A 26230-nucleotide genomic window follows, 5' to 3' on the forward strand; every position below is an offset into this window, starting at 1 on the left:
TAATTAAGGACGTAAAATAAGGGTAGCTTTTAAATAAATAAATAATTAATTAATTAATTGAATGATTTGACGCCAAATTTGAGTTACTTTTTTTATCGAATGCTTTCAGTTGTCAGTCAGTGAAACGAATTTATAAAATGGTTCGACCTGCATACTTTTCACTTAATTGAATTCACATATGTCTGGCCAACCGACAGTTGAATAGTGCACCCTGCCGCGAAATACAAGTAAAATTTGGCTGTATTGACTTGAGGGAGGGAGTGTTTATAGTCACTTCAATGGTGCCAAGTGCAAGCTGGGTCACGAAGAGCCTCATCTGGTTCAACAAATGAAAATCATACGGGCATGCGCTGTAATGAAACCTGACAATGAAACAACTTAAACTACTGATGACTTTTACAAGACTGGTGTATTTTCTTAGCTACTTTTGTAGCCGCATGTTTCTCAATTCTTCCAGCAATCAAAAAACGAAGATGCCAAAAAGATTATCGCAGTTAGATAAATTTCACTATCGACTGCCCACCGGGAAATATTGCTGCTAAAATGCGCGTAGGTGATGGGACGAAGAGGATATTCACCATGGGAAGTGCCCAAACCTATTTCCTATCGACCGAGAAAGCGTGTGATCACATTGATTAAGATGTTATCAAGCGTAGCTCGTTGATAAGTCAGGCTGCAGGGTGAAACGGTATTTGTTTATACGACTCTCGCCCAATTCCGTGTAAGTTACACGGATCTGATAAAGAGCAGATATAAAGGTGCAGTCTGCAGAGTGTCAGACGGATTCACGCAACCCAACTTCAACTCCGATCCATCGACACTACTTGTAGAGCTGTAACGAGCAAGATTACCTCACTATTGACCAGGAGATAAAGAGGATAAAACGACAACTGGAAAGCAAGCTTTACAGGCTGGTAAATAGCAATTTCTTCATTTACTATTTCTTCAGTTACTGTCATTGTTTCGTAATATTTCGTTTTCGCGGGTTTTGCAAAGCAGGGAAGTGATGACTTCTAGAAAACCCTCTGAACTATCCGATAGCGAGCTCAGCTCTACATAGATAGATGTGTGCGGCTAAGAACAAATACGGGATTATCCGTTTTTGCCCGCGGGAGAAACACTTCATTTCAAGAGGTGTCAGGCAAGAACATCGTTCGAAGCACGCAAAAATCTTCTTAATCCCCGTCGAAAGTGAAAACCGAGAACACCCGTACGATTTTCGTGGCTGTGTCGTCATTTTCAATGTACCTTTCGTGAAACAATCTCGCGCGTTTTAGCAATGTTGCACGACGTGGAACCATTTCCCCAACTTAGTTGTTGTTTTAAAACAATCGGAAATCGAAGCTTTTAGCAGGGTATTAAATGATTTAGCGCCTCGAATTTCCGTTATCTAATGAGAGTCACTCTTGATTTTACAGTCACTGGAAATTTCTTTCAAAAAACTGCGTTGTTTCAAACAAGCTTGCATAGTAGGAACATTTGATTCATCACTGCCTTTCGATTTACTTAGTTACCTATTATTTAGGATTTGTCTGATAAACACACAAAAAATTGTATCTTAGATTTAGTTATCGTTTTACGTTTCGACCTCTCTGTGTTTTTACTTTGATTATTTGTGATTGCATTTTTTTTCTGATCTTGATAACTTATATATTTTGAGCCAAATTCCCCATGATGCCTTTCCTAATTAACCAAAAGATTTAAAAACAATTTCCATGTTATTTTAGGAAAGTTTGTGGTCTATTCTCACTGTGTGTCGGTCTGATTTCAAACTAGCTAAGACTGCCTAACAGTTGGATGTAAATATCAATTTGTTTACTAACGAATTATTAAATATTGCATCATGAGCTGTCCTCGGAACGTTCGTATTTCATAATAACTCCAAACAATTCGCTATAAATACTCACTGTTGTCCTTTGTAATAACAACAACAATTTATTCACACAGGTTGAGAAAAAAAATAACACATGTAATAAAGTAAATAACAGTCAATCGCCGCAGTTCTTGTTTTAAAGAAAATTTATTGTTCTGTATTAAGTGTCTACCGAAAAAACCGCCATCTAAATTGCCTGGTTGCTAGCAATGCATCTGATAAAATTCCCTGTAGGATTCTGAACATTCATGTGCCCTAAATCCAATTGCAACAATACCAATTAATGGATTTTATCAGAAGAGAGAAATATAATAACGTAAAGTTTCACGAACATTTAACTCTTGACCTTTTTCACACTGTGTTGAGTGAACACTTTAATGGGTACGATTATGTTTTGATAATCTCACGAAACGAGCCGAATAATGTTTTCATTTCAGACCAAATGTCCAAGGGCATGTTTATCGAGTCCACTGCACCAGTTCGCGATATCTTGGGTTTTGTTTCGAGATCTTTCCTTCTTTTCGTGTCGTGGGTTATACAAAAGGCCGATACAGAGACAATTATGGGACATGTGTGTCTTATTTATAGTCGACACTGAATTCGACGCCCCCATAATCAAAACAAACTTGACAGAACTTGGAAAATTCAATTTAGGCTGCATTGAGGTATTAGATGACGATTGTTTTCGTGGCAGTGTTTGTCATAGCTATATGTTAACCTTATATCATCGAAGGACCTTTCAAGACCTCTAAACACGCGAGACACCAGTTTTACCAAATTCCAAGCGAAAGAAAAGCAGAACTGAGAGTTGTAAGTCTTTGAGTGTATTTTTTCTTTTTCGGAGAACTGACCCCCGTATCGTGAACCTTCGCAATCACTTTAGGTAGAAGCCTGAATTGGATTTCTAGAATCTCTTCTGTGTCATGTATCAGCTAGAGATCCAATTAAAAGGAGTTTCCAACATCTCAATGTTTAACCAAAGTCGAATACTGAGAAACTGTTGAAAAAAGTTTCTCTTTTTCGACGGTACACTTCATGTTGGACAAAGCAACTTGTTTGCTCAATCTGCCATCTACAGAGCATTTATTTGCATATTAATCTGTAGGATCTGAATATGATATGGCTAAACTTACACTATACTTTATTGAGTTTGCTCGGGCCCAATGATCCACTAGGGCGGTTTTCTTTAACACTGTGCTTCCTTAAATATACCGTTGTTTCGTATTGATCCAGGAATGCAAAACTCGTATTTCCCTAAACAACGTCACACCGTGACATTCATCTGATACCCAGACAGACCAACACATTATTTCTCCCTAAAGGTCATCACATTGCATACGAGCAGACATGAAGGTTAAGAGAATAAGGTGTATCATCAGCTAGGAAAAAAACGACCGGTTTTACGTCCTAACCAAACTTCAGGGCAATGATGTTGACAATAGAAATGTGGTATTCAGTAATCAATTAATCTTTCGAGCTTAGTCTAATGTAAATCCTCAGTATAAAGAAGACGTGATACTTTTAAATTTAAACCGGAGATATCTTTGGTTTTCCTGGGCTGGGCAATTTAATCCTGGTGTTGGTTTGCATTCTTTCAGAAAATCGGCACATAAGGTAATTTAAAAAGAGACTTTCTCTTATAACTATTCCCTTCAGCACAGTGCGAAGCTATGTCTTGCCCACTCAGTTGTTTCTCTAATAAAAATAGAAAACCAATCAACTGAAACAACATTTTACTGAAGAATGTGATTGATAATTCGCAGCTTTTCACGCAACCACCAACTTAAATAGAACAATACAGGAGAATCTCTTTAAGCTAACTTCATATGGCTAATAAAAGTTAGCCCACGAAGTTTCTTCAAAGTTTTAGACATTTCACATTCCACATTTTAGCTAGCTCAGGCACTATGGCAGTGTAGAAACAATTCAGAAGTTATGATTGTGAAAGACTAATACTTGTCGACTTCCTAAGAGGTAAATTATTTACTTCCAATCTATCACTATTCTTAATTTTCATTCACAAGTACGTTGTTATAGTTTTGCATCATTCGTCACTAGTTAACGATTTTCAGGCTCCAACGTTAGAACTTCAATCTGCCTGATTCACAGATACCTTGTTATTGTGGACATTTCACTTGGCGACTAAATTGTGTATCTAAATGGGATGGATATATTAACGATGAAGGAGGCTTGTGTCTCACTGAGTGATTCATAGCCAACTCGCCCAAACTAGACTTTTTTTACTATGGAAACTAAGGTTAAAGTAAACCTCTTCAGATCTTAATCTTCAGCTCGAACTATGTCAGATTGAAGTTTCAGTTCAGTATCAACGAAAAATATTTTCATGGTGTAAGCTCTAACGATTCGGAGTATACTATACTGGCTGTTGTTCTCTACTTGGTACATGCAATCAGTGTTCACGCTACAAGTCACTTCTACCAAAAGGTGGCTCGAGAGGAATGCAGAGCCACTTTCGTTTTGCAGGCTGCATTTTAACAATAAAAAGCAACAACTTGGCTTACACTGCGCCATAAAATAGACTTACTTCAGATAAAAGAATGGGAGCAAAAGCCTTTTGACATAACATGTTTCACATCAAGATTCATCGCTAGTTATCTCGCTTGGAGCTTAAGCCATAAGATGCCACTGAGAATTCATGTCAAAACAATACCTGTGATGTTGTGAAAAAAAATCCAGGGAAATTTCTAGTATTTCAAACACACTTGTGAAATCTGAATAACATCCTCAGTAATGTCTGAGAATCAATTAAATTTAGACGTTTTCACAAAGACCATTCCAAGACAAGAATGATACAGCACCTGAAGTCGAGACATCAGTTCCGGTGTCGAGACTTGATAGCCCAAGCTGTTGTGCAGATATATCGCTAAATGTCTAACGGGTTATTTGTTGTGAACGAACTCCTTAAATAACTAACGGCTTTAGCATTTTGGGCAATGACGCGTGAACATTCCTTTGAGTGATTACCGATTATTAGTGTTTTTTTTTTTTTTTTTTTTGCATATATTGACATAAATTGTAAAATGCCCACTAAGTTATCAACAGGTTTGAGCTGAGTTTTTATTGATCCAAGTTCCGATTTTTTAAACAACAGATTTTCAAATCATTGTTAGAATTTCAAGAAAAAAAAATCTTTTTTGCATAGGAGCAGGAAATTTCAATGTTGCGTGGACGAGAATAACTGAAACATCCGTTTCGTTAATCTCTGCGAATGTTTAGTTTCGAAAGACTGTAGAAAAAAAAAAAAAACGTGAGCTTACACGTGAAAATTAACTTTTTTTCCAAGGATATTAAATTACAATTATCATTCTTGGCAAGCGTCTTTCCTGTTCGATAGAAAAACTGTGTAGAAATTACTGGAAATCGCGTGTGTGTAATGGAATTTTGCTGGATTATTTTACGACCTAAAAATTCAAAAGTCAGCTTGAAAGACTATCTCCAGTCAGTTTAAAGTTCATATATACGCCTTTATTTCCGGCTTAAAAGCTATTTGGCTGCCTACATTTTTCTTTACGGCCATAAAAGCACCACGAACATTTAATTACTTTAAACATCACGAGGCGCTGCCACTTAAAAATATAGTGTTTACCAAATAAAGAAGAAGTACTTTAAGTTGAGCGGAGAGAGCAGTATTAATTTCGATTCCTTTCCGAATTAATTGGTCTGAAAGGGCGGAAAATTGATAGAGAATCATTCAGTGTCATAAGTACGTGCTTGAAGTCCCCATTATTTTTAAATATATTCCACAGAATTAGACAAGCTAAAATATCAAGCACCGCTCATTAGCGGCCACACATAGCAGGTAAGAAATATGCAGGTAGTCTGATAAGGATCAAATTGTCCTAAAACGGGTATATGTTTGCCTTGATGTTTGTAAATCTGTCAAGTATATTGCTCAAGTATTAATTTACTAAACAATTTATCTCAAAATCCATGCAATTATGAAATTGAAAAGGTCAAAACAGTAAATTTAAGCCGATTAATTTAACACAAGTTAGCCCTACTCCAAGGATGGCAAACTACCTTAAAGACCTCCCAAGGGTAAGTTAGGCTCCGGTTAAATTTGCATCCAGTCAGTGTACAAGGCGAAGGTTCATCGATGATATATATCGCATGGTTGTTTTATGAGTTACAGATGTTGTACACATAGACCTCACAGGTAAGTCCACATACTTGGCGCAGTATCTTTTATTGTTGCATTGTCACGTAAAAAAAAAAAAAAAAAAAAAAAAAAATATATATATATATATATATATATATATATATATATATATATATATATATATATATATATATAAAGCTGCCTTCTAGTCTTTGTTTGCTTCTTAGCATAGAATTGGTTTAACCCATTGAAAGTTTATATACTTAAGATCAGTTGTACTTATCAACAATGGGTTTTTTGTTTCCTTTCCATTAACATGTTTCCTCGGTTTGAGATGAGCCATCCTGCGGTTGTCCTGTTTCCGCCTTACAATTTTAACAGTGGATTTTAGAATAGTAAAGATCATTTCACAATGAACTCCTCTTCGTGTTTCAATTGTAAGCAGATAAAAAGTGTTATTTTACTTTTTGTTCCTACTTTTTGTAACCGCACTGAATCCTATCGGCTTCAATGAGATGACATAAGCCGATAAGTGACCTAAAGAATCTCTCCATAAAGTTGAAACGAGCTGAAGAAGAAGAAGAGTTGCACGTATTACACTTGTTACAAGTTAAGCAAAGTAACTTTCGTATTTTATTGCGTTTTGCTTAGTTGTTTATTTATTGTGCATCAGAATCGAAAGTGAATCTAACAGTCGTTCTTGTAAAACCTATTTAAACTAACTTTATGGCTCAGCTTTTAAATAAGATCACTGAAGAAGATCTTGTTAACCACGCCAAAAATCCCGTGAAGTTGGCTACAATTCAGCCGCTATGTCCCTTATAATTAGCTTGTAAATTATATCAGTTTAAGTCCTTCGATTTACGTAATTCCTTGGTAAAATCGCATTTTCTGATTTGACAATGGAAATGCTTGCACGCGTACATGTTTGTTGTGGTCCTTATCACGAGCAATAAGGTAAATTATTGTCGAGTTGATGGTTTTTGAGGTGAATTTCCTCCCCCTCAGCGGTCTTTTTGAACGATTCATTTGTATCAAGCGACTGACGTTCGCGGCAACAATAAGAAAGAAACTTTTAGTGAAAAACGATTTAACAAGAAAGAGTTAACATGTAATTTAAAGTACTTCCTTCCGAGCAACAAAGCACATTGCATAAAATTTTATTGTTTTCACCAATGTGTTAATCTAGGTGTTTGTGGTTAGCCAATTCTAAAGGAGCCGAAGAACGCCAGAACAGTGGAGGCAATAACAACTTTTTGAAACATTGCGAACTCTTAAACTTCTCGGAAACCTATCAGTTGTTATTTTCCAGTTTTCTTGGTTTGCACTGCATTGACCTGCTGTAGCAAATATTAGGAAAATTACTTCTTATTCGTGTATGCCTTTGCTTTTGTAAATGTACATTTATTGTACTCTTATATTGGGAAAAAAGGACTAGTCTCGGACACGTTTTTCGATCCTTGTTCAAAGTTTACCCCTTTAACCTCTTCTTGAGTACTGCTTTGTTTTTCCTTTTTGAATAGCATGTCATGCGCACAGGAATTAATAAATATCTCCTCTTCTGAATTTCTGGTCTTTAATCTGTCGGTTCTCTTTTATGCCGGTTGTTGATGTCTCTGGAAATAACAGGAAGTTCATTATTGGGTAATCCCTGGCGCTATGTGTAGATTGCTGTAATGTTATAAGCGTTTCATATATCGTCGATTGTATCTTAAGAGATCTGCACTTTTCGTTTTGACACCACTTGTATGTGAAGAGCTGCAGCTAAAGAGCTCCGATCACTCTTGATCGCAAGAGCGCTTAAAGTCTTTTTGCCAGACGATTGGTTGGCTAGGAAATCCTCGCGGTCCTAATTAGTCAAGGTAAGCATGTGTTTTACTGGAGTTAGTCCAGAACTAATACTTAACGTTTTTTCTTGCCTTTCTATTTGGTTGCTCTTTTTGGCCAAACAACCCTAATAAGAGCCGTGCTTAGCGTCACTTCTCTAGCACGTCTTTCTCCTTCAAACCATACTCCAGAGATCACAGAAACAAATAAGTAAGCTTAAGACAGGAAATATCTTGTTATGAATTAACCCGACGATAAATACTATGGCCACTTTACTCTGCAAAAGATTGATTTTACAATAGATGTAATATATCATACGCGAGAGACAGTGTTTCATCGGGATATCCAAACACCGAGAAGAGAGTTGAAAATAAGACGCGCAGCGGAGTATTTTTTACGAAATTCGAGGTGATTTTATAGTCGATGAAACACTGTCTCGAGTATTTGATATGTCTTCTCAGTCGAAACAAGAACTAAGTAGTAAATGGACAAGTAAAATCGTCAAAATCTATGCCAATTAAGACCGGGTATCTAAACCTCCTTCACGGTTGTGATTTTCCTTGTTTTAACTTGATGAATTATTAATGAGTTTGAAAAGTTTGTGATGAAATCTTTTACCGTGAAAGAATTTGCCATCAGAATTTGTCAGTTGCAGTCAACAGCCATTGATTAGTACACGTCAGAAAAATGAGACTTTGCGAAATGATTGATGCCTAGCAGTCTGAGTCAGGACATTTTTTTTTTCCATTTTCGCAAACGTTAGGAACCGGTTATCCAACATCCGCTGTAAAAAAAAATTCAATTAATTTGTACCAAACCCTTATAATTTCACGGTTAAAGTCTACGCGCATACCTAGTCGATGCCTAGGGCCCCATTTATGTGGTCTCGGGTACCCGAGACAACCCTTCCCCCGAGGCAGCTTTAACGAGCGTTTATATGTGAAAACGTAGTCCCTGTAGGCCGAGTCAAAGTTGACCCCGCTCGATTATTCATAAATAACCCTTATTGAATAATCAAATGTGCAAATATTCCTCTTTGAGTTTCCCTCGGTCATTCGATCACAGTGGGTTTTGCCGAGTTAATTTTCTCTTCTTTGATACAAATTTCTGCTTTTAAACCTAAATCTAGGCATTACGTGACACTCGCCACGCCGATTAGACGAACCAAACTGTTTTATACATGAAGAAAAGTTGTCTCGCCTGCCAGGGTTATTCTAGCTGCCAAGGCGAGAACTCGAGTTGTCTCGCTCCCCGAGGCGGGTTCGCGATCCTCATGTAAACGGTTGTTTGAGTTTTGCAAAGAAATAAGTTAAAGGTCACCTCGGCCAGGGTAACTCGGGGAAAGGGTTGTCTCGGCTAACCGAGACCATATAAATGGGGCCTAAGATTCCACGTGGACCATTTCGAGAAGTGGGCAATCGGTGGACTCACGAACGTTTTATGTTTCCCCTTCGCACTATGTACTTTCCCCTGACCTACAGTTATGTACAACTATGAAAAAAAAGCATGTACTAACTCTGAAAAAAAGCATTTCCTGCGTCTCAGCTTGTGTTCCTACCCTTTTTGTGTGATATGGGACAGGATTGTAGAACAAAAAGCCGCAATTTATCGCGGACTTGGGATCGTTTTCGTCTGATCAACATCAGTTAAACTCGGTGAATCTTTCAGTATAAATCGAGTTTTAAAGGCGTATAGCATTGACACTAATTTGCAGTATTTTATTATCTTCTCTGTTGTTCTTAAATAAAGCGATTGTCGATTAAAAAACGTACACCTAGGAAGACTTAACTTATAATGCTGCCTGTACCTAATAAAGTCCGGCCATGCATTGAAAGAAAATCCTCTACCGGTGCAGTGCATACCGGCGATTATTTAAATTGTGTTGAAGGCTTTAGCCATGCATGGTGCCAATAAGTATCATATCAAATGGTAAAGGACATTCTGAAATGCTAAAAAGCACCCAAATCGCATTACTTCACAGGAAAGCAATTTCCAACGTTCAAAAAGTTGTGTCAGCAGTGGCTGAACGTAAAAGTGAAAAATAAAGGAAGATTGACCCTGCCAAATTTTCAACTCAATATTCTATCCCCTAAAATTGATCTAAACTGACTGCGCATGTGTATGGTTCATATTATATCATATAAACGTGACACTGACCACAAGTAAGGGTAATTGGCGCGCGCAAAGAGGTCTCAAATTTAGCTCATGGAGTCCATATTTTCTCCGCGGGAAACACATGAATAAAAGGCGAAAAGCACCATTTATTCTAAATGGACGTTGATGAATGTTTGCTTAATTTTGTTGAAAAAGGAAAAAACTCACCTTGAAATGAGGAAAATGCCGGGGAGGCAAAATACACGCAATCAATCTGAATATGTCACGACAAACCGCGACGTACTTTTCCTGAAGAGAAGTTTGCTAATGCGAGAAGAAATCGCTATAAGGCAGTGGTTGGGCTTGAAATAACTTCAGTAACGCACGATTAAGCAGGAAGTCCCATGTAAATCCGTGTCATATGGAAAAAAAACTCGCTAAAACGAGTGTTCCTATTTACGGACTTGATGATTTCCCAGACCTATTTAATCTGTTTGCTAAATTTAGGCCGGGCTTAAACGTTGAACTTGCCATGAGCCAATATTAGCCGATTCAAGTTAACAAAAGTAGGCCCGCTAATTCATGCGTAGACGTTATAAACGGGACTCTACTCAGTAACAGTCTCACTGAACTGATTTAAACGCCGAACTTGTCCTGTACATATTTCAAGGTGTTCGCCGGCTCGACCCAAGAAAAGTTTGGCGTCTGAACTGGTCCAGTTTCGACTTCTATGAACATATACAGCGTCGGTTAAACACCAACATTCATTATTCAACCTGCGTTCAAAGGTTTAATATTTCCGTTGTTCTTCCGTGTACGTGTGAGACTATTGATGACATATTTCTAAATTTCCTTTTTTGATATGGCGATAATAAATCCTTAATATCGCTCGTTATCGACAATTTGTTCTTTTCCTCTGTTCGTTGAGGAACGAACAGAGGACAACACTCCTCATTCAACTTGCGTTCAAAGGATTGACATTTCCGTTGTTCTTCCGTGTACGTGCAAGACTATTGATGACATATTTTGAAATTTCCTTTTTTTTGATATGGCGATAATATCGACAATTTGTTCTTTTCCTCTGTTCGTTGATAACAGAGTGTTAATTCTGTGGTTTATCAGCAATTTACAGTTTTCCTATTCTATCCGCGTCCGCGCATTTTAAAGTTAACACTTCCCTTATGGGTGTCCGTCCCTTCCCCTTTGGGTGCGATGTAAAAATTTCTTATGTCATGCCGATCGGAAATTGCGCCTCAGTCTTCTCTGCTCTAAAAACGTGAGTTTGTGCGCAGCTAGTGGGCATTTCCTCTAACCACTTCTGGAATATCATGGTCATCATGACGCTCTGTGTCTTGATAAAAAGCGAACTCGAAATCGAGGCTCGATTTCGAGTTCGCCTTTTATCGAATGTAAACACGACGTAGTCATGTGACGCAGGACAACAAGGCTAGTCACAGGTTAATTTAAAACGCATCTTACACTTTGCAATAAATTATTACTGATACGGTGAACAATATTTTTTTTGGCTCTATCACTAAAGCGAAACGTCCTTTACATTTCAAGGAATTCTGTAACTTTTAGCTAGTTGAAAATCCAGAACCCCGCACTCTGTTTTCAAAAACACCCGAGCCCAAGATCCCAACGATGGAAAATATATAGACCTCTGGTACAATAATCAGTCTAAATGAAAGTGCAGTTTGCGCTACAGGTTTAGTAATATGATAATAACAGCACCAATTTGCGGCAGCAGTAATATTCTTCATTTTCTTGTTTATTCTACTCTGCCGCAATTCTTGCCCGGTTGTCAAGTGTTAAAATAATATTTTCCCGCACGTGAGAACCAATAGCGAAGCGCGCGAGGGACGTCATAACTTAGACAAACAAAACGGAATGGTGGAAGATTTGACGCTTTTTCAAGCGCGTAAGCAGGTGTTACTAAAACAATTTTTAAAACGAAAATTCGGCGTTCATTTTCCTCCTATTTCTCTCAGAACAGGCTTATGTTTTCTGACTCTCGCGGGGTTCCAATAATTTGCATTCTATTTTTAGACTTCGCGCGCTTGGTTATTAGAAGTTCGTGTTGGGCATTACGTAACTTCTACAATTCGCGCCTTTTTTACGTGGCTCTACTGTTACTGCGGAAGTTCAAGACTTCAAAGACAGGGCTTTGCGATTTAACTGCGCATTTAATAGATCGTTTTTTGTTTGTTTACAGGAACCACAATTTGCAAGACCGATATATGAGATTAGATATGTGAATCTATGCTTAAAATTCTATCCTGTAAAGAAAATTTGATACAGCAATATATTTCTATAACCGTCTTTTATTACACTTCTATTGTCCGTGTTCTTTTAGATAAGAGCTTAATTATTAACTTATTTCGGAAGGCTTAAGGAAAATGTTTGGAATAGTTTTATTTTGTTGAACTTAATTTCACCAGATGTTTAACATATTTCTTGTTGTATTCAAAGAAAAACGTGCTGGAAAACTCAATACTAAGTAACCGCAAGAATTAAGAATTTATGAAAATGATGACTTAGAGCGGATCTACCGACATTAAACTCTCTGAACAAAAATAATTACGAAAAAGACGGAAGTCTTAGAAAACCGCTATAAAAATGGAATTGCTATCAACTTGCTTAGCTTTTCCGGTCTGTTAATTGTTTATTTACATAATGCGCACTGTGAGTTCGTAGTAATTACAGCAGTTAAGACCGTATTATTGTTTACAAACACGAACATTCCGTAAAACACTTTATTGATGTATAATAAGTCAGATACCAAGATTATCATACAGCGGGTTCACTAGCAAGCACAAAAGCACGATATTAACTGCTTAATAGAGGTTCTTCTTATTAAAAATCCCAAATAGATCTTAGTTCCCATCATCGCTTTTTATAAGAATGATATGTTTGGGTTTGTCTGGGTGTGATATCCCATGGGACGCGAAGGCGTTATAATCAACTGATGCGGGCTTACAATGAAATCGAGCTGAAAACAAGTCAATAAAAACTCGCGCGAGCAGACACAAAGTACATCAAGAGTGAAGCGAGTTACAATAGAGGAACACCTAAGATTTAAACCTTAGCAGCTTTGCACTAAGGTAGGATACAAATTCTTCTCAGTTTAACTTTTCTCCTGTGTTCCAGGCAGCTTTCTTAATTAAGAAGCTAGTACAGAGGTATTTGAACTCCCTAAAACTTCTATCAAAAGAGGGTCGGACGATGATTGGATATACAGGGACAACAAAGTAATTGAAGTTCGCTTTAGCTAGTGCGGTACTGAGAAATGGATATCCCATAACAAAACTGTATTTCATAATAGTCAGGAAAAGAGTAATGTTGACCGTGTGAAATTACAATCCCAAAATTACGTTTACAACAAGATCGTTTGCGGTTTGTTTCGTCTTCCTTTTCCTTAAAGAATATCACAAAAAAAAACAAAAAAAAAATCTCTTAACTTTTCAAAGTTGTTTTGCACCTGTTGAAGATTTTTCCTTCAAGTAACATTAAAATGATGCGAGTTAACCTGTTTGTCGTAGTTTTAATGTGCACTCCTGATCAGCGCTGTCAAACACGCAAGATAAGCCGACAAAGTGCGCAATCACTTATTATCGGCTTAATCTCTATTGAAAAGGGTCTGAGCTCTTCATAAACAATTTAGGTCAATAACTTATTTGCACGGGTAAATAAAACATTGATACCGTGCAAATACAATTTGGAATATGTGCAACATCATCTGAAAGACGCTGGTGTGTCTTTTTTTACTGTTTCTCCTTTGCTTTCAGTCAAACCAGTCTGCGTATTCCCGTTTAACCATGAGATAATTATCATATATTTTTGTCATGACTTGACAACTTTTTATTGTCCTTGAAAACAAAAACAATATTGTTAAAACGATACGACAACGAAGTGACAAATCAGCAATTATCTATTAACGCTGCTCTGAACTTTGACTCGTTAGAGCAACCTGTTGTTAGTTCTGAAGTCGTTCCTTCACTTTCCATTCCCAAAGAAAACACGTTCAAAACGTTTCGTCATGTTGCTCCAGTTGCGTTCCAGAAATATCGCCTTGACGCATGCAAATGTTTCTTTTCAATTAAGCTGCCTTCATCCCAATAACAGAAATTCATTGAGTTACAGTGCCGTCATTTCTGTCTACTTTATCAGGTGTTATAAGGCGGCAACACTTTGACAAGACCCGCCTAGGGGATTTTATAAGGAGGCCAGATTTTTCTTTTGTTCCACAAATTCTCGTGATAAACCTTTATTATTCTACTCTGGCAGATAAAGAGACCGCTCGCATAGCAGCTAAGATGGCAATTTTCAAGATGGTACCACTTTTCCACTTCTTGGTGGCGCTGGAATTTTTCTTCATCTCTCCTGTCACATCAAGTCAATGGCTGTAAGTAGCAACCCATTTTCTTGTAATTGAAATCAGTTGAAAATTGCTTGAAAGCGTTGTTTTCGAGTTTTCAGTGTTTGCTGTGTTGTGTTGTCTGGTTTGCTACCGTCGGCAAAGGTATCATGCATGCATAATTATTTTTTACACACATCGCAAAGACTTTGCTGCTTGTTCCTCCATCGTCACACAGCTTACGGGCTTACTGTTGCAACGAAATGATTCGCGCCTTGTAGTTTCAAGTATTCTGTTTGCTGAAATGTTCTAGGTTGTTTACTCCTTTGCAACATATTTTATTGCACCAGAAGCAGATTAAAAAATCGTTTGTCAACAATTCTTGAATCGCAGCAAAAAACAGCACTCCATTTAAATAGAATGAAGATCTCTATTAGACAATATTCTCGAAATAAGAGATTCTTTTTAATTATTTCCAGTCCGTAAATTCCTCTTTCATTAAATCTTGCAATGTTGGGATAGTTCATATAAATTATTTTTCGTCTGGAACTTTCATCTGCTAATTAATTCTTGTTGATGACTTCGTGCCTGGACGAGGCATTTTTAACGAGGGATTGCCTCAGCGAAACCTCAAGACTGCTAGCTGAGAACAAATTTAAATAATTTGAAAGATAATTTTCCAGATTATCGCTTAAAATGGCAACTTGTGGATTAAGAATGGAAAAATTAGAACGAGAAACAGACCGCAAAAGTTATACAATGTATCGAGAAGCCAGTTTTCCAGCTCTCAACATTTTCTTACAATTAAACTGCGCGCCCAGTTTGCAGTCAGTAGCCGACAGGTGCAATTTATTGGCGACGTAAATCAAAGTACGTACAAGCATCCCTGGAATTTCCGATACAGCTGAACAACTGTCTCGACGCGAACACAACTGGAAGGAGGCAGGACTGTCTCACTGGTCCTGGGTTCTCTGTAACTGACATCTCATTTAATAAGGCGAACGCTTCTGTAAAGCTGAAGACTGGAGTCACTTCGGAAGATGTCCAGAGAGTTCATTGTATTCTGTATTCTATGTCTGTTTATATGTGTTGATAAGCTAAGGTTATACTGTATGGATCCGGGGGTACTCCCATATAAAAAGGACGGGGGTGCTCGTCGTACTTCTTGGGGTTGAAAAAGCAGTTTTGGTACCTCTTAGGGTGTTAAGTCTGGAACTTTGGTGGTACCTTTTAGGACAATGAGCCCAAAACATATGACAGCAGATAATGTGTTATGTAAGAATTAATACCTCTTAGGGGAGAAATCAATCTCAAGCCACGCCCACAAAACAAGATCTTGGTACCTTGGGGTTCTTTTCAAAATTTCCGACTAGCACCCCCTCTCTTTTTATATGGAAGCCTTTCCTCCTTCCCCCACCCCCTCTCCCCGCCCCCGGGGTATGGATCAGTGACACGTCCTTGTGCATATTATCGAGCACTTTTTTTAGTGGTTAAAAAGATCACTTCTTGCCGTGATTTAATCACAGAAAATTATACTAAACAACTACTTCCTTATGAGAAAGACTGAATCTTTTCTGTGCACGTGGCTATTTCATGTGTGTTTTTGGGGAGCGGGAGCAATAGATCTTTTTAGCTTGGGCGCTTTGTTGCCCCATTTCAGACCATGTGATTACATTCTTGAGAATTCTTGCTTTCACATTTTCAAATAGCAGAGCGTATATGTAAACAATAGCCATCTTTTCGAATATTTATCCGCGGACATTATCTGTTCTGAGAAGCGAATAGTTTACCGAGAGCGTAGCTCGAGGAAAACTGTGTGCTTTGAGGAACAGATAATGCCCAAGGACAAATATCCGAGCATATTTTAGCGCCAAATTGGGGCTGTTGTGTTTGGTAACCTTCAAATCGTTTTCGCAACACGCTCAATTTTGAAAATTGGGGAATATCACTAGGATATCACTAGCTTTAGCTTGGGCATATTCAGTCACGTGACGCGTTTAGACCAATCGCGCGCCAGCGAAAATAGTTGATGGATTATAAGGATGAATATATTTTAGATGATTATAAGAAGAATTCTCTAGAGTATATCACGTGGTATGTAATGGAAAACAAACCGCTCGAGCTAAAGAGATCTATTACTCTATTCTTCAACCGCTGTTTTCGAGAAAATTGTGCATGCGCTAGGGCCTGTTGAAATCATGAATTTTCGGACTTGTTCTTATGGTCAGTCTTCTTTCTGCCACCAGGAAAAAAATATAGAAACATGAAATGATTTATTTGTAGTATGATATTTCTAAAACTGAAAACTAACAATAACAGCAAGATACTGCGAGCGCTATGTTTGGTTGGAACCCAGTGCCCTGAAAGCTCAAAAATGTTTTCAAATGTTTGTTTTACAGAGGTAATGGAAGTTCGGAATACCAGCTATGAATGGGCCCTACAGCCCTTCTCATTCTCCCGCGGTAGTGGCAAGAAACCATGACGAGGTTTTTATGTAATAGGGCTTCCTAATTGAAGTATAGCATTTCTTTTTACGGTGGCTTGAAACATTCCCCAGCACTTTCCAAAACTTTGATTTTGACAAGTGACCTTGAAATTTCAAAAATTTAAAGTGGCTCTGAACCCCATGTGATTGTTTCTTTTGTTTGAGCGGCATACCGGGAAAAGAGCTTCGAGCTAAGTGCATGACCACTATAATAAGCCATGTATATATATACATACATATATATATATATATATATATATATATATATATAGGCAATTGTGGAAAACGAGGACGGACAACTTCGAGCGAAAAAAAAAATATATACAGTAAAAAGTCTAAGAAATCTAAAAAAAGTTTAAAAATTTAATAAAAATAAACGTTTCGGTCAAAGACCTTCATCAGTTGCAGTGCAAGTGAATAATAAATTACAATAACCTTAAATAAGTTTACAGTATAAAAAATGACATAATATTACAAAGATGATTACATAACAGGGCGTTGTAACACATGAAAACGAAAAAAATTAACCAATGATAAACAATCGGTGATTACTAAGCGAGATACTATGACAATGCGGTACAAAGCTCAAAAGACACAAACCAAATAAGAATAAATAATCGAATATAATACAAATAAGATTAATATCAAAAAAGTAACGCGATTCGTCGAGTCAGCCGAAAGTGTGAAGGGACCCGCGTGTAAAATATTCAATGTTCAAAAAAGGGGACCCCTGAGGTTTTCTCAGGGGCCCCCATCGGGGAATTTATTACATTATTGTTGTTTAAGGGCCCTGTTTAGGGCGCCTGTTGTGCCTTGCCGCGGCATAGTTTCAAGGGCTTTGTTTGGGGATTTTGGGACCGCCTTTTTTGAACATTGAATATTTTACACGCGGGTCCCTTCACACTTTCGGCTGACTCGACGAATCGCGTTACTTTTTTGATATTAATCTTATTTGTATTATATTCGATTATTTATTCTTATTTGGTTTGTGTCTTTTGAGTTTTGTACCGCATTGTCATAGTATCTCGCTTAGTAATCACCGATTGTTTATCATTGGTTAATTTTTTCGTTTTCATGTGTTACCACGCCCTGTTATGTAATCATCTTTGTAATATTATGTCATTTTTTATACTGTAAACTTATTTAAGGTTATTGTAATTTATTATTCACTTGCACTGCAACTGATGAAGGTCTTTGACCGAAACGTTTATTTTTATTAAATTTTTAAACTTTTTTTAGATTTCTTAGACTTTTTACTGTATATATATATTTTTTTCGCTCGAAGTTGTCCGTCCTCGTTTTCCACAATTGCCTACAAATTTCATTACTCGAGGTTTGGACTACGAATCCTTTTTGGATCCTTCTGGCGCGTGGCATCCCTGTTGGCTCGAAGCATCTTAACTTATATATATATATATATATATATATATATATATATATATATATATATATATATAGGCAATTGTGGAAAACGAGGACGGACAACTTCGAGCGAAAAAATATATATATATACAGTAAAAAATCTAAGAAATCTAAAAAAAAAGTTTAAAAATTTAATAAAAATAAACGTTTCGGTCAAAGACCTTCATCAGTTGCGGTGCCGCAACTGATGAAGGTCTTTGACCGAAACGTTTATTTTTATTAAATTTTTAAACTTTTTTTTTAGATTTCTTAGATTTTTTACTGTATATATATATATTTTTTCGCTCGAAGTTGTCCGTCCTCGTTTTCCACAATTGCCTACAAATTTCATTACTCGAGGTTTGGACTACGAATCCTTTTGGATCCTTCTGGCGCGTGGCATCCCTGTTGGCTCGAAGCATCTTAACTTTTTATATATATATATATATATATATATATATATATATATATATATATATATATGTAAAACGGTTATAAAATGCCTCAAGCCAACAAAGAATGCCACTGCGTCAGGAGGATCAATGAAGATTCACAGTCCAAGCCTCACCGCAAAAATGAATTTAAAAACGTTTGATAAAGCAAGGACGGACAACTTCTGACGGTAAAAAAAGTTAAAAGTTAAAAATTTAATAGAAAAACGTTTCGGTCTTAGACCTTCATCAGTTACAAGAGAAAAAGGACGAAAACTAAGTTTAAATACGGTTACAGTGTGGGAGATTACGTAACGAAATGAAAAATACAATATTGTGCTATTAATACATCGTGATTAATACAATACAGGAAGAAAATGCAAAACGAGAAATACAATGCTGTACTATAAATTGCGTCATACAGGGTGATAATTAATAGACCAAACGAAAAGAATACAATACTGTGCATAAATTACATTATAGAGCGTGATAATTGCAGAACTAGGTTAAATTCAACCTAAAAACTAAAAGAGTTAAAATAGATAAAACGGACTCTTGCAATGCGGTAAATATAAGAAGAAACCTACGTTTACGCTGGACAAGGTTAATAACAAAATCCCAAATCGAGGCCTTTGGAGCATTAAAGGGTTGACAAACAACAAAATCCCTGGAGGGGCCCTTAAACAATAAGCTGTAATAAGATCCCAGGCAGGGCCTTTGAGCATACCTAACACCCAAAAAGCTGACAAAATCCAAGGAAGAGCCTTTGAACTGCCTTATGGCGCGAACGCATATTTACACAAGAGAAGGTTAATTATAACAAATTCTGTTTTTGGAGTGAAATTCTTTTCTTTTATTTAAGCCATGGGGAGCCAAAGAGAACAGTTGAGCACTCCAATAAGCCTCTTTCATAATTAAAAACCTATCGATCTCGTCTGAGTCATTAGGGGCCTGCACCTGATCAATGCATTGGAATTCAAAATCATCCAAGGAGTGTGGAATTTTATTGAAATGTACTGCTACCTCACAAGTGGTTTTGTTTGTGAGCATAGCAGACTTGTGGTTACGAAACCTAACCCGAAAATCGGTGGTAGTTGATCCTATGTACTGTAAACGACATTTCTTGCAGGAAACTAAATAGATCACGTTTTTAGAATCACAAGAAAGCCTTGAATGAATGGTGTATTTTCTGCCCGTTTTAAAACTTAGAAATGATTTAGATTCAACAAAGAAATTTCGACAGAGATCGCATCTATTTCTTTCACATTTAAAGCAGCCATTGTTTGGCTGAATTGTTTGTCCCTCATCGGCGGTTTTAAAACGAGATGGTGCTAATAATTCTTTCAGGTTTTTTGTTCTACGAAAAGATGGTATGATAGAGCCTTGAGGGAAAAGTTCTTTCAATTTAGGGTTGGATTGCAAAATCAACAAATGCTTTCTAATTATGCTACTCACATTAGGCAAATTAGGATTAAATGTGAGAACAAATGGAAATAATTTCTTTGATTGTTTTCCGCGTTGCCGTAGTAAATCATTCCTAGAAATGGTGGAGGCTTTGGAGAATTGATCGTCAACTAATTTGGAGGGATAACCCTGATATCAACATCGATAACAAACTTGGCCTTACTGCAGTTAGGAAAGCTTTGAATGCTAGGGAAAACAAAATTCCGTCTACATCTTGCATATTAGAAGCCGTAAAAATCTGTTTGAAAAGCAACCATTCTGTTTTTAAGGAGAATTTCTTTCTTCAGATTCATGGCACGGCCATGGGTCCAAAAAATGCATGTAGTTATGCCGATCTAGCCATGGATGAAATTGATCTTAAAGCTAAGTTTTCCGGTCCGATAAAGCCGTCCTTGTGGTGGCGTTATCGTGACGATGTCTTTGATCTTTGGCAGCAAGGCCTTCCTGCCTTACATCAATTTACTGATTACATTAATTCTCTATACCCTACTATTAAATTCGAGTTAGTTTTTTCCGAACGTGAGCTTCACGTACTTGATCTTACTTTACATCTTGCGGATGGGTTTATTAGAACTGATGTTTATTCTAAACCTACAGATAGTCATTTATATCTTCCACCTTCTAGCTGCCATCCCAAGCATGTCTTCAAGGCTATTCCTTTTGGAGTAGCGACTAGATTGAAGAGAAATTGCTCTGAAGAAACTTTCCTTGCCGAGAGAGCAGTTGAGTACAAGGGTTATCTTGTTAATCAGGGTTATCCCTCCAAATTAGTTGACGATCAATTCTCCAAAGCCTCCACCATTTCTAGGAATGATTTACTACGGCAACGCGGAAAACAATCAAAGAAATTATTTCCATTTGTTCTCACATTTAATCCTAATTTGCCTAATGTGAGTAGCATAATTAGAAAGCATTTGTTGATTTTGCAATCCAACCCTAAATTGAAAGAACTTTTCCCTCAAGGCTCTATCATACCATCTTTTCGTAGAACAAAAAACCTGAAAGAATTATTAGCACCATCTCGTTTTAAAACCGCCGATGAGGGACAAACAATTCAGCCAAACAATGGCTGCTTTAAATGTGAAAGAAATAGATGCGATCTCTGTCGAAATTTCTTTGTTGAATCTAAATCATTTCTAAGTTTTAAAACGGGCAGAAAATACACCATTCATTCAAGGCTTTCTTGTGATTCTAAAAACGTGATCTATTTAGTTTCCTGCAAGAAATGTCGTTTACAGTACATAGGATCAACTACCACCGATTTTCGGGTTAGGTTTCGTAACCACAAGTCTGCTATGCTCACAAACAAAACCACTTGTGAGGTAGCAGTACATTTCAATAAAATTCCACACTCCTTGGATGATTTTGAATTCCAATGCATTGATCAGGTGCAGGCCCCTAATGACTCAGACGAGATCGATAGGTTTTTAATTATGAAAGAGGCTTATTGGAGTGCTCAACTGTTCTCTTTGGCTCCCCATGGCTTAAATAAAAGAAAAGAATTTCACTCCAAAAACAGAATTTGTTATAATTAACCTTCTCTTGTGTAAATATGCGTTCGCGCCATAAGGCAGTTCAAAGGCTCTTCCTTGGATTTTGTCAGCTTTTTGGGTGTTAGGTATGCTCAAAGGCCCTGCCTGGGATCTTATTACAGCTTATTGTTTAAGGGCCCCTCCAGGGATTTTGTTGTTTGTCAACCCTTTAATGCTCCAAAGGCCTCAATTTGGGATTTTGTTATTAACCTTGTCCAGCGTAAACGTAGGTTTCTTCTTATATTTACCGCATTGCAAGAGTCCGTTTTATCTATTTTAACTCTTTTAGTTTTTAGGTTGAATTTAACCTAGTTCTGCAATTATCACGCTCTATAATGTAATTTATGCACAGTATTGTATTCTTTTCGTTTGGTCTATTAATTATCACCCTGTATGACGCAATTTATAGTACAGCATTGTATTTCTCGTTTTGCATTTTCTTCCTGTATTGTATTAATCACGATGTATTAATAGCACAATATTGTATTTTTCATTTCGTTACGTAATCTCCCACACTGTAACCGTATTTAAACTTAGTTTTCGTCCTTTTTCTCTTGTAACTGATGAAGGTCTAAGACCGAAACGTTTTTCTATTAAATTTTTAACTTTTTAACTTTTTTTACCGTCAGAAGTTGTCCGTCCTTGCTTTATCAAACGTTTATATATATATATATATATATATATATATATATATATATATATATATATATATATAGATAGATAGATAGATAGATAGATAGATAGATAGATAGATAATAAACAATGGTAGCAAGACTTCAATTCATCGTTTTATTGCGACAACGCTGTTTCGTATGGTCAAAGGATGACCACACTCATCAGGCAATATCAACGAAAGGTTGATATTGCCTGATGAGTGTGGTCATCCTTTGACCATACGAAACAGCGTTGTCGCAATAAAACGATGAATTGAAGTCTTGCTACCACTGTTTATTATCTACACTGCTCCTCTCAGAGTCGAGCGCTCTATAAATTTATTCTGTTCAAGTTCAAGAAGTATATATATATATATATATATATATATATATATATATATATGCAAATTGCCATTTGCAACAAGTCTGCGATTATATAATATGCATGATGTATCTATCTGTTAATATTCACAGATCTCTAGCACTCAGCAGCTCTGTAAACAGCTTCAATACTAAAGGAAGCTGCGATGAAGTCGGCGCACATCTGAACAACAGACAGGTTCAAGTCTGTAAGAGGTACATTGACGTCATGAACAGTGTGAAGTTTGGAGCTTCCATTGCAGTGGAGGAGTGTCAGCATCAGTTTCGTTACAGGAGATGGAACTGTACTACCGTGCAGTTTGAGAAATCCCCTGTCTTTGGAAATTCTGCAAACGGAGGTGAGGGACAGCTTCAATCCCCTTTAGCTTCCGATCTCAAAATTCAATTGTTCGAATTCTAATTAACGGTTACTACAGATTGATTTTAATGTTCACTGCTACTCCCGAAAGATGAAGAAAAATCAAACCTTTGGCAAGTCAAATGATCCAGATTTCCGTTATATGTGTGCTTTTTTTTCCCTGTAGGAACCAGGGAAGCTGCATTTGTTCATTCCATTTCGTCAGCCGGTGTAGCATATGCTGTGACGCGCTCATGCAGCGAGGGAAAACTGGGACGAAAATGTGGCTGTGACCAGAACTACAATGGAATGTCTGACGAGGGATTCAAGTGGGCGGGTTGTAGTGATGATATCCAATATGGCATCGATTTTTCCAAGAAATTTGTGGATGCAAGAGAACGTGGACGAAAAGAGGAGAATCCTGCTCGAGTTCTGATGAATTTACATAACAACGGCGCAGGGAGAAGGGTGAGTTGTACTGAACAGTTCTTTACGTGCTTTGAATTTAACTTTTCGTATTTCCGAAATTTGAGAGCGAGTATGGTAGGTTGGTAAGTCGTCAGTAACATAAACAGATTGTACAGACTTTAATCAGTTTAATCAGTTTAATCAGTCAGTTTAATCAGTCTCTTCTTCGCCTTAAGCGCTTCAGGGGAGAGGAAGAAGAGAGTGTTCTGATTTACTAATTGTTAGAACTAAATAAATTTTCATTTCATTTTCCAAACGAAAACAGTCTATTTCAGATCCTCTGTCAGTCAGTCAGTCAGTCAGTCAGTCAGTCAGTCAGTCAGTCAGTCAGTCAGTCAGACAGACAGACAGACAGACAGACAGTCAGTCGGTCGGTCGGTCAGTCAGTCAGTTAGTAAGTTAGTAGTCAGTCAGTCAGTCAGTCAGTCAGACAGCCAGACAGTCAGTCAAATAGTAACTTAATTTGACAATTAGTTTTTATTTGTTGTGCTTTTATTAATTGAATCGCAGAAGTAATTGCAGAAATAATCGTAGTTAGTCTATTCGCCTCTATTTGCCTCAATCATCAATTACAAATTACATTTTCTCTCATATAGTTTTGTTTGTTTGTGCATCACAATTTCAACAGGCCATTAAACAGTTCATGAAACTTCAGTGCAAATGCCATGGTGTGTCAGGGTCATGTAACGTTAAAACCTGCTGGCGTTCACTACCGAATTTCAGACTGGTAGGAGATCACATCAAGGAAAAATTCGACGGAGCTACCGAAGTGGAGGTCAAACTTATTGGATCAAGAATGGTTCTAGTTCCCAAAAATCCTAAGTACAAGCCACACACCATTGCGGACTTGGTGTACATTGATGGGTCGCCGGATTTTTGTGCGGCAAATCCCAATACTGGCTCCCTGGGGACCCAGGGAAGGTTTTGTAATCGCACTTCTCAAGCTATAGATGGATGTGAATTAATGTGCTGCAATCGAGGGTACACCACCAAAGTGGAACCCAGATCTGAGCGTTGTGACTGCAAGTTCTACTGGTGCTGTTACGTCAAGTGTAGCCAGTGCCCGAGGCGGGTTGAGGTTAGCATCTGCAAGTAAGATGCCGTCTTACATTCAGCCCCGACATTCAGTAAAACTATTTCTGCCTTCAAGAGAGACGAACGTGTTGTAATATACATGTATGTAGTAGCAGTCAGTTTTCTGACCTTAACAATACTCTGACTTGTAGTTACACTTCCTTCAATGTTATTCAAGGGAACAAATGTTTCTTCTTCGTCAATCCACCTAGCTGTCGACTCCATGCTCGAGTTGACTTATTCAGACTACATAACTCCTCGAGGGAGGTGCAAAACCTAGTGGCACACGTACCTCCTGCCTAAATTGAATTTGTATCAGCGTCAGTAGTGATCTCGAATCCTAACTAGTAGCAACACACACTGCCGCTCTGCTGATTAACACACTTGGTACGAGCTCTCTTTTTGAAGGTGAGGGTAACGTTTGAGACTGAGTATTGAAAGGAAATGGGGGGCGCTTTTAGAAAGGCCCCAATTGTAGTGGAAAAAAGTTCATCTAAATTATTCCGGTAACATTCAGTACTAATCAGTTAAAGTATTATTGTCGAGGAAGAAAAAGTAAGCCCAAGAAAAACGGTTTTGTTTTGCTGGCCGGATCAACTTTAATAACGTGTGTTGTTTAAAGGGGGTTGTTAAAGAAATATCACAACGCATGCATTGGCCACGGGAAGAAATCTTGGGCAAGTCTCATGCCGCAGTTGCTTATTGTCCCCAGTGACGATACAAAAGCCCCTGCGAGATGATACTCGCCCCAGATTTCTTTTTGTTTTTAAAGTGGCGAATTTGGTGAGTTATGTGAGTGCGCGAAACGTTTTTAAAACAAGATATGAGTGTAAGGAGAACATAGCAAGTGTTCTCAAACATCACGACAAATGCTTACTTGGCTCAAAGTTATAAGATCATAAAGTACCAGATCATAGTGAATTAAAAGCACATAAATATAGTCCATATTTATTAAGCCAAGTTGCCGCGCTTACTCAAACGTAAGTTTAGATGCTCTCAGTTTATATAACCGTCTAGTGTTACAGTTATATGGTTGCCACAGAAGTAACATACTCTTGGTCGTTGCAAAGGTTTATCTTGGCTGAACACTTGGTACAGTACTCAATTATGTGACAAGGTATATACTACTTAATGAGTTTAATAAGTTTGTAAGCGAAATGTATTTGTTGCTTATGCAGATGTGTCTGTGAACTACAGAAAAGCAACTGTGTTTACTTTTAACACTGAGCCAGAACTGTGGGCTGATATTGTAAATATTATTGTAGAAAATTTCACGGCAGTTTACGTCAATACAACGTGAATTCTTACAAAACACTGTGTGCCTTATTTACTGGTAGTTTTCCAAGCGAACCATAATTTGTTCATTCCGTAACAGAATGCAGCTCTCTTATTTTCTCTTACTCCTTGCATAATATTATATAACAATTATTTAATTCCAAAAGATTGTTATGCTGTGGGATCTTTTGAAGACATCGTCCCAAGCTCCGTAATATTTATACAATATTTCAATGGCCAAAGTGACACACAAATTTTAGTTCCGATTGTGTCCCCTTTCGACTTAAAAATTTTGGAAGACCAAGAGCTTAAGACAAGGCAATTGTTGGTCACAAAGAGGAAAGGGATAACCATTTCGGTTGCCGAACTCGATCTAATCGATTGAGTTAGATTGGTTTTGATTTGTTTGATTGACTTCGATTGGTTCGGAAATCGAACTTTCACAAAGTCCGGTGTTC

At 37.4% G+C, this 26230-nt stretch overlaps 1 protein-coding gene across 5 annotated transcripts in view; it reads left to right on the top strand.

Annotated features, from left to right (window-relative positions):
- Window positions 1-25809, top strand: part of LOC110062416 (protein Wnt-4-like) — a 36890-nt gene extending 11081 nt beyond the window's left edge. For 2 of the 5 annotated variants that reach the window (XM_020769328.2, XM_089282560.1), the window contains exons 2-5: window positions 14202-14319; window positions 22712-22956; window positions 23143-23423; window positions 24052-25809. In XM_020769328.2, the coding sequence (XP_020624987.1) occupies window positions 14231-14319; window positions 22712-22956; window positions 23143-23423; window positions 24052-24519 (1083 nt within the window). In that variant the 5' untranslated portion in view covers window positions 14202-14230 and the 3' untranslated portion in view covers window positions 24520-25809. Of the gene's footprint in view, window positions 1-215; window positions 915-5639; window positions 5694-7418; window positions 7856-14201; window positions 14320-22711; window positions 22957-23142; window positions 23424-24051 lie in introns of those variants that run through there. The other 3 variants (XM_020769311.2, XM_089282559.1, XM_020769335.2) reach the window with 3 other exon arrangements.
- The last annotated feature ends 421 nt before the right edge of the window (window positions 25810-26230 follow it).

This window comes from Orbicella faveolata, unplaced genomic scaffold, assembly GCF_042242905.1.
Source record: "Orbicella faveolata isolate gen_17 unplaced genomic scaffold, um_ofav_v1 contig_12, whole genome shotgun sequence".
In the NCBI taxonomy this organism is placed as follows: domain Eukaryota; kingdom Metazoa; phylum Cnidaria; class Anthozoa; order Scleractinia; family Merulinidae; genus Orbicella; species Orbicella faveolata.